This window comes from Orbicella faveolata, unplaced genomic scaffold (genome assembly GCF_042242905.1).
Source record: "Orbicella faveolata isolate gen_17 unplaced genomic scaffold, um_ofav_v1 contig_37, whole genome shotgun sequence".
Classification (NCBI taxonomy): domain Eukaryota; kingdom Metazoa; phylum Cnidaria; class Anthozoa; order Scleractinia; family Merulinidae; genus Orbicella; species Orbicella faveolata.
Window position 1 is genome coordinate 1,379,290 of NW_028301566.1, and position 13,407 is coordinate 1,392,696.

General features: G+C 37.5%; 2 protein-coding genes across 2 annotated transcripts; one reads left to right on the plus strand and one right to left on the minus strand.

Moving 5' to 3' along the window:
• Positions 1-548: 548 nt before the first annotated feature.
• Positions 549-2,967, minus strand: LOC110057796 (barH-like 2 homeobox protein). The gene is made up of 3 exons (XM_020764391.2): positions 2,562-2,967; positions 1,878-2,082; positions 549-1,776 (listed from the first exon to the last, which is right to left on the minus strand). The coding sequence occupies exons 2-3, from the start codon at positions 2,068-2,070 to the stop codon at positions 1,358-1,360; spliced, it is 612 nt and encodes a 203-aa protein (XP_020620050.1). The 5' UTR covers positions 2,071-2,082; positions 2,562-2,967; the 3' UTR covers positions 549-1,357.
• A 6,839-nt stretch (positions 2,968-9,806) lies between these two features.
• Positions 9,807-11,105, plus strand: LOC110057786 (homeobox protein ceh-19-like). The gene is made up of 2 exons (XM_020764380.2): positions 9,807-10,090; positions 10,249-11,105. Exons 1-2 carry the CDS (start codon positions 9,955-9,957, stop codon positions 10,740-10,742), a joined length of 630 nt encoding a protein of 209 aa, XP_020620039.1. The 5' UTR covers positions 9,807-9,954; the 3' UTR covers positions 10,743-11,105.
• The last annotated feature ends 2,302 nt before the right edge of the window (positions 11,106-13,407 follow it).

Here is a 13,407-nt window from a genome sequence, read left to right on the forward strand (position 1 = left end):
AAAAAAATTATTACAGTCATCAAATATCTATAATGCGTTTACTTGCTGGATTCCTTGGCCTCATATGTGGGCGGGACAAAATTCAAAAAATTCAAGAGCATGGCGTTAGCAGCTGTAATTGAACATCCCTCACTTTGTTTAGTTCCCTTGACCCTGATCTAGTTACCCAAGATTTTACTGCCGCTGACATTTTTGCTTATTTCCAGACTAAGTACATTTCATAACCAGAATAAAACTATAATTGTATTAGTCCTCCTGTTTCGAGACATTGTAACTTTTACCCTACACCCTAGTTAAACCCTAATCGTGCGGAAAAAATAACGTAAAAATTGAAACTTTTTATACATGTGGCAAGGGGGTGAGAAAAGCAACGGTACTGCTCATTGAGAGTAAATGAAAAAACAACATTGCCGTGGAAAAGACCTACAATTTGTATACAACTGATGTTATTTTACCTCCTAAGCTATAGGGTTTATATTTTAGTTATCGGGAACTTGAACAAGAACACACCTATCTTCAGTTACAAGAGGAAAATAGTAGTAGCAAGATAGGACATTTTCAAGTGATTTATTTATCAGGCTGATTAACAATTAATATACATAACTTAAGTTTATTTCAACTCAGATCAGTTAAAGAGAAGCATTATCTTTGCTATAAAATGCGAAAGACTGTAATGATAATTGTAAAAATCTCGCTTGTATATCTATACTAATGCCAAAAATGTTTGAAAAGTACTGGATATGACTGAGGACGGTAAAGGTCACTTCTAGGAATACTCGTGCGAATACTTGTAGGAATAGCATGGTTAACTATTTAGCAGTTCATAAATAAGGCGTGACCAGACCGAAGCACAGTTAGGACAGTAATGAAGTTAAGACTTAATTCACTCCTTTTGCGAATAACCCGGTCGAAAGCTGGTGCTACACTTACTCTCGTCATTTATTCCATATTCAATTTAGTCTTGCAATGAGTATAACCATCTCTTCAATACCGGGATCACGTTCAGTATTTTTAACAAGTCCTTCAGCTGAATTTCAATACAAACAGCATCTACAACACACTGTTAAGTTTTCTGACAGTTATTGATTACTGAACAATTTACCACTGAAAATAATTAATAACACACTCTTCCTTTTAGCATTTCGCTATGAAACGTCAGTTTTAGTTTATTTACAAACCAACCAACAAACGACCAAACGAACACACAAAGAAGTAAAGAAACAAACACTTACAGTGGCAATCCTTAAGTGAGTTCTATGCTATTTGTTCGACTCTATATACACTACAAATTCCAAACTATAGAAACAAAACACAAGGAAACATACACGTGCTGTTTTTTTTTTTTGTCAGCTACAAATTATTGAGCTCCATGAGGTGGAATAAATGCTGGTGGTGGACAAGAGTACATTGTGTTCATTCTGTAGATTGGGGGAGGCGGTGGGCAGTGACAAATAGGAACCCAAGAAGGGTGATAAGGTCCAATACTGCTTCTTTGTATTTCATAAGCCAAGTGAATCGCTTCTCCGACATTTTCTCTTTTCCACTTGGTACGACGATTTTGAAACCACGTTTTGACTTGTTTGTTGCTGAGTTGAAGAGACTTTGCCAGCATATCCCTCTCAGCAATGGTAAGATACTTATTCATCATAAATTTTTCCTCGAGACATTTCAATTGAAAACTTGTAAACGCTGTTCTTTTCCTTCTTGTTTTGGCCGACTTTCTGGTGCTTTTTGAGTCCCTAATATCTTCTTCTTTGGTCACCGCATTCCGGTTATCTGTCAAGTAATCGAGGCAGCTAAAATGCGGTCAATTGAAAATGTTTTGAAACGGCAGCAAATGATATCAGTTTAAACATGAAATTAAATCAGAGTTTTACCTTGGATGCCAGTTTCCTGATCGTCTTCCTCGTCACTTTCTATCATTGAACGAAAACCACTGCGGTGATCTGTTGGTCCGTGGAGACTCTGATCGTGAAATACTGTTGATTCCCTTATCAGTTCTTGCTGTGGCCTTGCCGAGCCCAACAATGCGGCGATAGTGAAATTGGCAGAATTAGCCGGTTCCAACATTTCAGATAATGACTACAAAATAAAGTATCATAGACAAGTTAATTAAACCGGGTCAGGATGGTATCATCTATTACAATATATGAACCTACACCAGAGATCGGTACCAATAGTTCTCAGGCTATGACTTATCAAGGTTAATAATCCAAGCAGCACCGGATAAGATTAAACTGTCTTAAAGCATTACGATAAACCATCCATACTAGAGTTGCTTAGCTTTATCTCAGCTTGATCTAAGACCAGTTAAATCATCATTTGACACGGACACACAAGAAGAGATTTATTAGCATGATAAGAAACCTCTTTGCTCTAAAAGTGAAGGCAAATATTTTAGACCCTTGGGTTTCGTCAAATTAACGTTTTACGTCCTTCAAAAATATTAAATCAAATGGAATGAGAGTCTCAGAGATAACCAATAAAGGAAATTTGTTCTCTGTTCAAGAAAATTAAGATAGCATTCGATTTACTTACAAATTTAGAAATGTCTTACTTACCTTTTGCGACGTTGGCAGCCTATCTCGCACTCAGTTAAATTTTGGGAAGTGAAGCAGAATTTCCCAAAAAAGCTAACTTTGGCACAATGGGCGAAATAATTGAATGCACGTTGTAACAAATTAAAATATATATGATCTAATGCGACGGAAAATATCTTGCTGTGAAAGTATTCACCATATTTATACTCAATTATATCCTGAGGAGAAAAGATTTTCGAGTCGGCGAGCTATGCTGAAGGGTTAAACAAAGTTAAATTCAGGGAGTAAGAAGGCGCACCCTTCCATGCATCAACGTCGCACATCTTCAACACCCCGTTACCTCTCTAACAGACCCACTTCATCGAACATTCCGGTGAAGATGGATATTATCCAAACATAAACAAAACCAACATTTTAATTTAGCCCGAGGGCCAATCTTTCAAGACGTGCACGCCCGTAAGCCACATGTTTTAATATTATAACAAAGCTAAGGCAAACGATCAAATAAAGAGCAGTTAAAGCGACTTTCAATTCTATAAGATACTTTTAAATCATTAGACATTAATCTACTATAAATCTAGTAATGGGCAGATTGCCTCTTGTTTCGGAATTAGTCATCGATTTAGGGTTTTTAGTTAATGGCTTCTTTTCAGGGTTAGCGGCGTTGATCCACTGATAAGCATATCTAGTTACAATGTGGTCTTGTGGCATGACCAACTTGGTTCCTCTGACAAATGGCCCTAAGTGCTGAAACTTTAATCTACATTGAAGCTAAAATGTGCTGTTAATTTATTGGCGGAAATACCTAAATGGCTCCTATCGAGAAATCGTCTTATTTTTCCATTGATTAATAAAACGTCGGCAGTTAAGCAAAGACCCCTAATTGTTGTACCGTAGAACGAATAGCAAGGCTTTCATTATGTAACTGTAAAACTATTCAGCACAGCAGATGTAAAAAAGGATTTCTCTGTTGCTCTGGTTTTCAGCCAAAACATATCATCAAATTTGCTGTAAGATTTTTTGAAAAGAGTATCTCAACAAAGAAAGAAACAAAGAATGGAGCCTCTTTTCGTAGAGTAGAAAAAGTTTATGTAAAGCATAACAGAATGAAAACTTGAAAACGTTAGTAGTGAATCAGGCATATGCTTTTATTTTTATATTTGATCATTTTGTCACTTGGGTGATTTATTGCTTGTGCTGTTAAAGAGAATAGCGTTTGGAGACATTTAATCCTCTAATATTTTGAACGGTTCAACATTTATGAGAACAAATTCTCAACAAATAGCGAAACTATTCAAAGAATCATAATGGCAATAACATACTACTTCTGTCACTGAAAAGCAATTCCTTGTAACATTTCACGCGGAATCTCACTAGCTATTTACATTATTATTATAAGATGATAAGCAGCTTTCAAAGACACCGTGACTAATAATGACTTTCGTAAGATTCAATTGTTATATATGCGTCTAAAGAGAAACTGTTGTGAACTTTGTATCAAACTGAATTGGCGCTCTGTTGGTTGCTAGATTTGTTATCTCACTCGGTATGATGTTCTTCTTTCCTTTTGTAGCAGATTAGACTATTTCCATGATATTCCTAGTTCACTTTTGTTTGTTTTTCCTTCAGGACAACTTCTGTCCAACGGCTGTGCAAATTCTACTTTTAGCAGGCAGTAGTCGGAAAAGCGGCGATTCCCTTTATCTCCGGGGATGCAAATTCTTGTGTCCTTTGATAAAGGTCTGGTTACTCAAACCGCCTGCAACGTGAGCACAGTGCAAGCCCATTCAAACGGCTTTATTCGCTGTTATACAGCAATTTTACTAATATGTTTTCAATTACCATAAATTCTCGATGTTTTCACGGACTGAATGGCAAGAGTCTGGCCGTGGCTCTCAGGAGAGGAAAACAAAAACAAGGGCAATGCAAGTTTAATGATTTGAAACACAAGTTTTGGTGAGAAAAGTGCAACTTTCAATAAGGAGTACAGAAACAATCTTTAGTTTAAAAGCTAATGGATCGGAAATTTATTATTATTATTTTTAATTTTCTCCTTATTAGGAGTTCAAGTGATATCAGCTTACCGTGTATCAGTGCCATTAGATTGGTACGAGAAGTTGTTTGTACTTGTTATGGGCATGTCTGTGTGAGAGAAGCGCATGGCTCGGTCAAAGATTATTATTTAGTACTTCTTAGGGCCTCTTGATATGATCCCGGTGACCAGGCGGGCTCAGTAATCAGGACGAATCTTCAGCCCGGTCGACAGGGATGAAATACAAGAAACAAGACCACAGTGGTGCCACATAAAGTTGCATTGTTGCCGACTATCGTAGCTTTGTTGACACATGTAACTTTACCGATAAAAATACTTCTGAAGTGGAAATGCATAAGGGAAAACTTATGCCATTTTTACTGCTATGTTGGTTGTACAAACCGAGATCTCGGTAACCGGACTTTTCTGCCTTCTTACACGAACACATCGAAATTTTTAAAAAGGAATTCAGGTGGGATCTCAGGCACCGGGCTCATATGAAGAGGCCCTCAGTGACTTGTGACAAGCCCTTTTAAATGGGAATCGGTCACAATTCTATACAACGTTAGACTGGTTTAGGACAATTCGAATCAACAAAAACAGATAAAGTAAGGAAGAATTTGACTGAGTTGTTTGGTTTGAAGAATGGTTGAATATAATCGTGCGTCAGTACATTGTGTTCTATTTTAAAAAATCACTTTCCATTATGACACAAATTTATAATTGTTATATATGTCAAGGTGAGACAGGAAAAAGTTGGGATTAATGCTTCCGAGAGCATTTAACTGATGGTACAAAGAAATAAGTGAAATAAGTGCTAAAGCAGTTTCTAATACCTAATTTACGTAGTTTGAAACTGGTGAAAGGAGAGAATTTTCAATGAGGTCCATGACGAAACATATGTGTACCAGGCCGTTCAGAATTACTTAGGCGGCTTTGGGGACGGGAATGGAGCGGTTATTAAAAGTATGACGATACTTCTGTGTGATAATTGACTTTAAGGTGATTCCTTCCTGTTTCTTGATTTCTTCCACGGTTAACCATAAATATGAATACTTTTTGCGACGTGAAAGCCCCCCAAACTTCTAGCCCTTCCTTCCCTCAGCCCTTCTATTGTAGCACTTTGCCCTAGTTCTTCTTTTAGCTGTTTCACCGGGGTAAATTACCAGCATAACTGAACGAAACCTCGAGCGACTTGTGAACCAGGCCGTTTCCAGTCCACCCGGTTACCACGCACCAAATTTGGAGATTCCGAGTTTATTCAGCCAATCCACGCGCGGGGTTAAAACGCAATAATAACTACTCCTGGATCAGTACTGGTCAGTTTTGATGACATGGATCTAAGTCCTGGAGCTAAATTACTCATTGAAACTCGTTTATGAATTCCAGACGATGAGTCTGCTCCCTCATTTTATGCATCATAGCAGCCACATGGGTGTGCGTTGGCAGTCAAACGAGTCAAGGTCGTATGACAGAATTGTACCCACATGAAAAGACCTCCACAGGAAAATTGCTCCTGTCTTCCTTGGCGAAATTTTGACGTCATTATCCCTGATAAAAAATTATTATTTATCCTTAACAGGATGGACATTCCACGCAAAAGATTTGACAACCCGGGGTCAAGTCCCTGTAACCAATTCACTGAAAATAAAGATGCATGCATTTGCCAAATGTATTAATTAAATTTTCAAGCTTATAAGTTGGGTGACATGAAAATTACGGTCCAAGGTAGATGAAGTATTAATTTTACTGCGTCGGAGCTCCAGAGCAACAATGGTTCGATTTAATAGCAGATTACAGATGTTTCTGATACTTCACGACCGCCATGTTGGTGGCATTCCGAGGGATAGGGGGGTGTCTCATCATAAAGCTCTATAAATTCGAGTGATATATTTCTCCGAACAGCGAGGCTATGAAACACCGTACAGACCGAAATTTTGGCAAGGTATTTTATATTCCAGTCATCTATGATATCTCAGATTTTTGACATAATGTCTGGAATGGTTACCATTTTTATTGTGTAACTAAACCAATACCTCCCTTTGGAGAGTACAGCACTATTTAACAATTAGATTATGAGCTTGAGATTTCTATGAGGGGATAGTTGATGAGACCGAAAGCCGAATCAACTATCGCCTCATAGAAATCGAGAGCGATGTTTTAGTAGAATTCTAACTGAAATTAACGCAAATAACGGTTTCCAATTATTCTACACATCGTACTTTACGCTTTTACAACATCGCACGTATTGAACTGTCTTTGGTAAAATTTGCACTTGTGTTCGCGTGTGCATCCATTTTTTCAATGTTTTCAAATTTTTAAAGTCAAGAAACCGTTAAGGTCCTTACACAATTCTCTACCCAATTTTATAAGGTTATGTAACTTCTCAGACTTCAAAAAGCACATCAGTAAAGCCAATTCATGAAACATGTAAATGACAATTTTATAATTAGTTAATATAAGTCAATTGTAAATATGTAAATAGCAATTTCTATTTTAATTTTTCGTTATCAAATATTTTGTTCTCGGAAATATTAGCCTGTCAAGCTGCTCTGAAATTCGAGCTTAAATAAAGTTTATGTATGTATGTATGTATGTATGTATGTATGTGTGTGTATGTATGTGTGTGTGTGTGTATGTATGTATGTATGTATGTATGTATGTGTGTGTATGTATGTGTGTGTGTGTATGTATGTATGTATGTATGTATGTATGTATGTATGTATGTATGTATGTAATGTATGTATGTATGTATGTATGTATGTATGTATGTATGTATGTATGTATGTAAGTATGTATGTATGTATGTATGTATGTATGTATGTATGTATGTATGTTTTAGTCTTCTCAGAAATTTAATTATCCATTTACATTTAAACTTTCCTCCAAAACTTCGGAAAAAAAGAGAAAAACGTTGCATTTCGTGGACGACCGACAGACGCTGCCCTCTCATGGCTGATAGTATACGAATAGCTCAGCCAATCAGATTGCAGCATTTGCATTAGTATACTAGTAGAATTCTACTAAAAAGATTTAGAGAACAGTCCTAAGAAAATATGCGCGCTGATTGGTTAAAAATCGTGTTTCTATTAAACAATTAGATCATGAGCTCGAGATTTCTATCGTGTGGTAGTTGACGAGGGTACAGCTCCAGTCAACTATCACACATAGAAATCGAGAGCGAATAATCTAATTGTTTTAGTATAAATCTACTAGTCGTTCAAACTGTATCTAAATCCTATTCACAGACACTTCGAAAATACTAAGAAGCGGTCGTCATTTTGTTAACAAACGCACACTGCTACGCTACTCACTATCTATCACAAAATAGATAGTGAGTAGCGCAGCCAATCAGAGAGCAGTATTCGTAATAGAACGTTAGTAGATTTATACTAAAACCCGATAGAAACACAGAACTAGCACGAGCTGTTGACGTAATGATGGCGCGAGCAAAGAGAATTTACACTTTGATAAGTAATGGTAATAGGACTGAGTGGAGTCCAATTCCGTCTGTTATCATAATAGTGATAACAAAATCGGACGACCGCACAGCGGGAGTCCGATTTGTTTATCACGAATATGATTACAGACCGAATTGGACGACACGAAGTCTTATTACCAATTAATCAAAAAAATTACAATTTCCGAGAAAAGAAGAATAGCCAAGCTATGAAAGAAAGAGAAAATTTGCATTAAAATACGTACAAACGAGAAGAAACATTCCAAGGCCACCGCGCCTCCTACCGGCAATTAAACGCCAAAAACACAAAAGCGCACGCACGCGCGTGACTGCAACTTTGAATGTGATTGGTTGATTTTTCTGATAACAACTTGGCAAGTGAATTAGTGGAAAATAGGAGTTTTTTAAACCAATCACAATCGAGGAAATTGTAATTTTTATGATTATGAAAGTTAAAAAGTTGTTTTCCTTTTTTTCGTCACGGTGTTTTCTAAGAGAAATAGAAAACATGTTCTCCGTGTTTCTATCGAGTTATAGAAACACTCATGAAAGTTTGGGAGAACTCGAAACTGAGCTGTGGAAACACTCGCCTACGGCTCGTGTCCCCACAGCATTTCTCGCTCTCCCAAACTTCTACTTGTGTTTTCTATTTCTTAAATACGGGCTCACGTTGGAGCAAATCGGGCGAAATCGAACGGCGAAGCCACGAGACGAGACTCGTTCACCAGACTCCTTCCCGCCGGATCACTTTGCTCTCCGCTCGCGCGCGTGACTCAACGGTGAGCCTGCTCGCACGCTAAAATAATCCCTTCTCAAAACCGACGCATTACTCAGTAAACTTGCTTGACAATTAAAAAAACAATGCAATTTTTCTTGGAGTCGTGTTAAGATCATGCATGGAAAGCGATTTAGTTTAATTCGATGATACAAGCCTTGTATTTTGCGACGAGACAGACTATCTTTAACTCTAAAATCCAGCATCTTCAAGCGGTCAGCAAAGCTCAATGTTTACATGACCCTGTAAATAGATTGCCTCAGACCCCAAGGAGCCAAGTCGGGATTTTTGACTTAGCCTCTTCCAGGGATTCAGTTAGTTGGGGTGCAGAGACAGAGCCTGGTGCGAGGTCTCGCCTATTCCCAACTAACTTAACGCCTGGAAGAGGCTACTTTGACCGAATTCCCGGGTGAAAAGACTACAGGTTCAAAAAACGCTTCACCTTGGGATCCTGAACCTATCCTTTATGGCCTTCATGTAGTTTGGATGACTCCCTCCCATGATCGTCATTTGTGATTATTGTAGCTGGGGTCGGACGACTGCGACATTTTGCAGCTATCATTTAAAACAAGGCACATTGTTTTCATCTGTCAGCGGCTTGCAGATTTCTAAAATGACTACGTAACAGCAGATATTATGAATGGATGATGGAATTTCTGATAGTTCAGTAATAGGGTTCCTTTTTTTATTTTACTGGGAAGCTATATTTTGTCGAGTCTTAACAATCAATTACTTTTCCAGCTCAATCCTCATTCCATTCACATTTCACAATGGTGTTAAATTTTAAATTACGATTTTCTTGATTGAAGTTCCTCTGCGAAGTCGAAAATGACTTTACAGGAGATTTAGTCTTCCTAGTAAAATCAACTGAATTCTCTTTGTTGAAAGCAAAAAGGTTTTTAGTGATCGAGAAGATCACCTTCAAAGAAAAGGGAATTTTCTTGATGGTCTTCTTCATGATCCAATTAGCAATTGTTCAGCCTTCACCTGATTTATGTCGGTTCTTTTATTGCTGTCAAACGGAGAGTAATTAGCGGTTTTATCTTAACTGGCTGGCAAATAATCTAATTGAGGGCCGAAGTTAAACAAATAATATTGACCAGCTATCAAAGTATCAGAGCCAAGGAGTGAGTTGGCAGGCCTGTGCATGCAATCATCTGTCATGGCTGCCTCCTTTGGCATAAATGCAATTCTTGCGGATACTTATCCGAATAATACAAACGCCGATCTCATTTCCTCTGCAGAATCTCAAAAAATGATTGTCTCTTCTTTCTCTGAACAAGGTCAGTCGGTTGAATATTTCAAAGTAGGACTGGAAAGCGATCTGCGCTTTCTATTTCATAATAATGGCATCTGGTAGAAAACAACGTAAGGGTTTAAAAAGTCGTGAAATGAAATAACAACTGTGGTTCTTACTTTCCCCTCTCTTTTTTAATCGCAGAAAAGGAAATCACAAGGTTTTGTGAAGGAGAGGTAGCGAATGAGCTGCTGAGTCCTGTTTTGAGAAGAGAAGAGCTCTCGAACACAGCAAGTTCGGCCATTTATAACAAATATAACTCCGAACACAACAAAATCCGCAGAAGGCGCACCGCCTTTACAAGTGGTCAGCTTAAATCTCTGGAACAGAAGTTTCGCGGCAAGAAATACTTAACAGTTTCCGAAAGAACTTGCTTGGCGAATGACCTCGGCCTCACCGACACACAAGTCAAAACATGGTTTCAGAACCGAAGGACAAAGTGGAAAAAGCAAATGTCGCCGGACTTTGTGGAAAGCCTACATCGGGGACAAACCCTGCAAGACTGCAGTGCTCCATGGCAATCTCCCTGGTGTAATTTGGTACCACGATTTTGCCCATCTTCAAACCTTCAAGTCGTCTATTCAAATATGTCTTTGTACCCTTATTTTGCACCTCGCAGTTTAGAGACCGATCACTGACTCACAGTTTATCGCATGACTAAGTTCTAAGAAAGAAACTTAGATTTCAAAAATGCATCGAATGTGTGATTCAATTTGTCTCTTTCAGTGGTCAATCCTCCACATTTAATTTGGAGTATGAAAATATTTAAAGACCTATTAGTTTTTTATGAGGTATTTAAAGTCATGCTGTGCATTTTTCTGATTTGACAGTCCCATATTGTGATATGAGTCATGAGTATGGTCATAAGACTGCAGCATGCAGGTAAGCTGTAAGTCTGGTGATGCCATAATTTGTGCCAGATAATATATACAGTCCATCTGTGCTTCTGATTCAGTGTGTTAAGATGGAGAAGCCATCAAATAAACAACCGGAAGCCAAAAGCGGAAAGCAGTTTAATTGAGTTTAGAATTGACCAAGGTTGTGTCCGTCAACCCTTGTCAGCTCAAAAGAGATTTCAGAATGAATTTTACACCTTAGTCTCATCTGGTCGCTTAGTCATAAGGTGTTCCCGAAAATTGTGTCCCAGCATTTGCGATATTTAATAGTTCAAGTACCAACTTTTGATTATAAACTACTCAGTTGTTTAAAGAGAGACATTTGATAATTTTTAATATTGCGTGTGTTACCCAGCTAACAAGTTGACAGGACATCGCTTAGTTCCTTTTTGCTTTTGCTTCTCCTACAAACATTTCATATATCTATTTTCATGCAAAACAAACGAATTATTTTTTATGATATGAAGAAACATTACAGCCAAAAACCGATCGAAATTGACCTGATACTTTGCCATCCTTTGTACTTGTCCTTGGCAAAACACACTCCATGAAGTCAATTCTTGACAATCAACACCAAACCCATAACTAAATTACATGTATTATGAATTTCTATCGGCGATCAATTCTTATTCCCAATGGTACCGTTTCGGTACGATTCGGCTTCTATCAGGCAGGATTCAGTTGCAGGGTTTTTGGGTATACGCTATGCAGTGGGATTTTGAATCGAGTATACGATATTTTGGCGTCAAAACTGGGCCCTTTGTAGGTATAAAGTATACCCTGCTTTTCCAAATGTTGATATTTTGCAAGAATTCGAGGGGAAAGTTTGGGTATAATGAGTTTTTCTTTGAAGTATCACCACTACTCTTCAAATTCGACCCTGATCGATCAGGCGTATACCAGTTCGAGGTATAGTTTTTATGTTGGGGAGATGCGGTCAAGTCATTCATGGCGAGATCAAACGTCTGCGAAGTTAACCAAAAAAGGTAGGATTAGGTATTTACCGTGCCCAGATTCGTTCGACCCCAAATCCGGCCACATCAGGTCAGAGACTTGATATTGCAGGATATCAGGACAGTAAGACACCGCTTCTAATTGGCTAATTGCGAATTTTGTCAGGGTAATAATAATGGGAATCACATCGAGTGAACAGTCCTGCAAGTAAAATAAGAAAGTGAGAAAATAAGAAAATAAGAAAACAAGAAAATAAGAAAATAAAATACGAAAATGAGAAAATACGAAAATACGAAAATACGAAAATAAGAAAATAAGAAAATAAGAAAATATTAAAATAAAACAAATTGAAGATAAGAACGAAAGACTAAGCGACTGATCGACTAAACGACGAACGAACGAACGAACGAATGAACGAATGAATGAATGAATGAATGAATGAATGGACGTATGGAAGGATGGGTGGATGGACGAACGAACTCGAATGAACAAAGAAACGGATGAATTGTGGCGCGTAATGTCATGAATTTCACAGTTTGATATTTATACTTTTTTTCATCGCGGGATAGCTGTGTATGAAACTGTCTTTATTTATCAGAATAGTATCTTTACATCATGCTTATCATTGGGGTCACATGCCCTCCGGATATTCTGTTTCGTTTTGGCAAACGATCTAACAGGCATGGGATTTAAACCAATTAATAAAAGAAACGGTTGGTAAACATTTGTTGATAAAGTGGTTAGAATTTTGTTAATGAGATCAATTTCCCATGTGTCTCTGCCCTCAGTTTTGCACGCAAGAAGCATATTTGCTTCTTGTCTTTAATGGATCAAATTAAAAGTCCAAAGAAAAAAAATAATGGTCTCGAGGTTGCAATACGACAACGCCCGTCGACTTCTAAAGCGATTGTTCGTGATTATCACGTTTTAAAGCAATCTTGTAGCTAGCGACCGTTTTAATTTTCAACCCGACATCAAGTGGGAACGACTTTGTGAACATCACTGAATTGAAACCTGAAATTCGTACTCTACTCGATCTGTCGTCCCTGTCTGTTGGGCTCTTAAACAATTTTATTTAATTTGGATGGGGATGAAGAAGCCGGAAATTAGCTAAAAGAAATATCAGGCGGTTCAGCCTTGGTCCCTGATGATAATGATAATAATAATAATAATAATAATAATAATAACAACAACCACAACAACAACAACAACAACAATAATAATAATAATAATAACAAACTTTATTGAGTACTTTTTCATATAAACTTGAATCTTAAATGTTTCTGGTAAAAAAAAAATACAGAATTCTGTTGTTCCTTAAGTTAAATTCTTCACTAAAACTTTACACGATAATTATTTACTGCACAAAACTATTTACAATAAAAATTGTATTAAAACATAAGCAAGCGAATATTAAAGTTAATAGCCGACGTTTCGGCGTCATCGTTACACC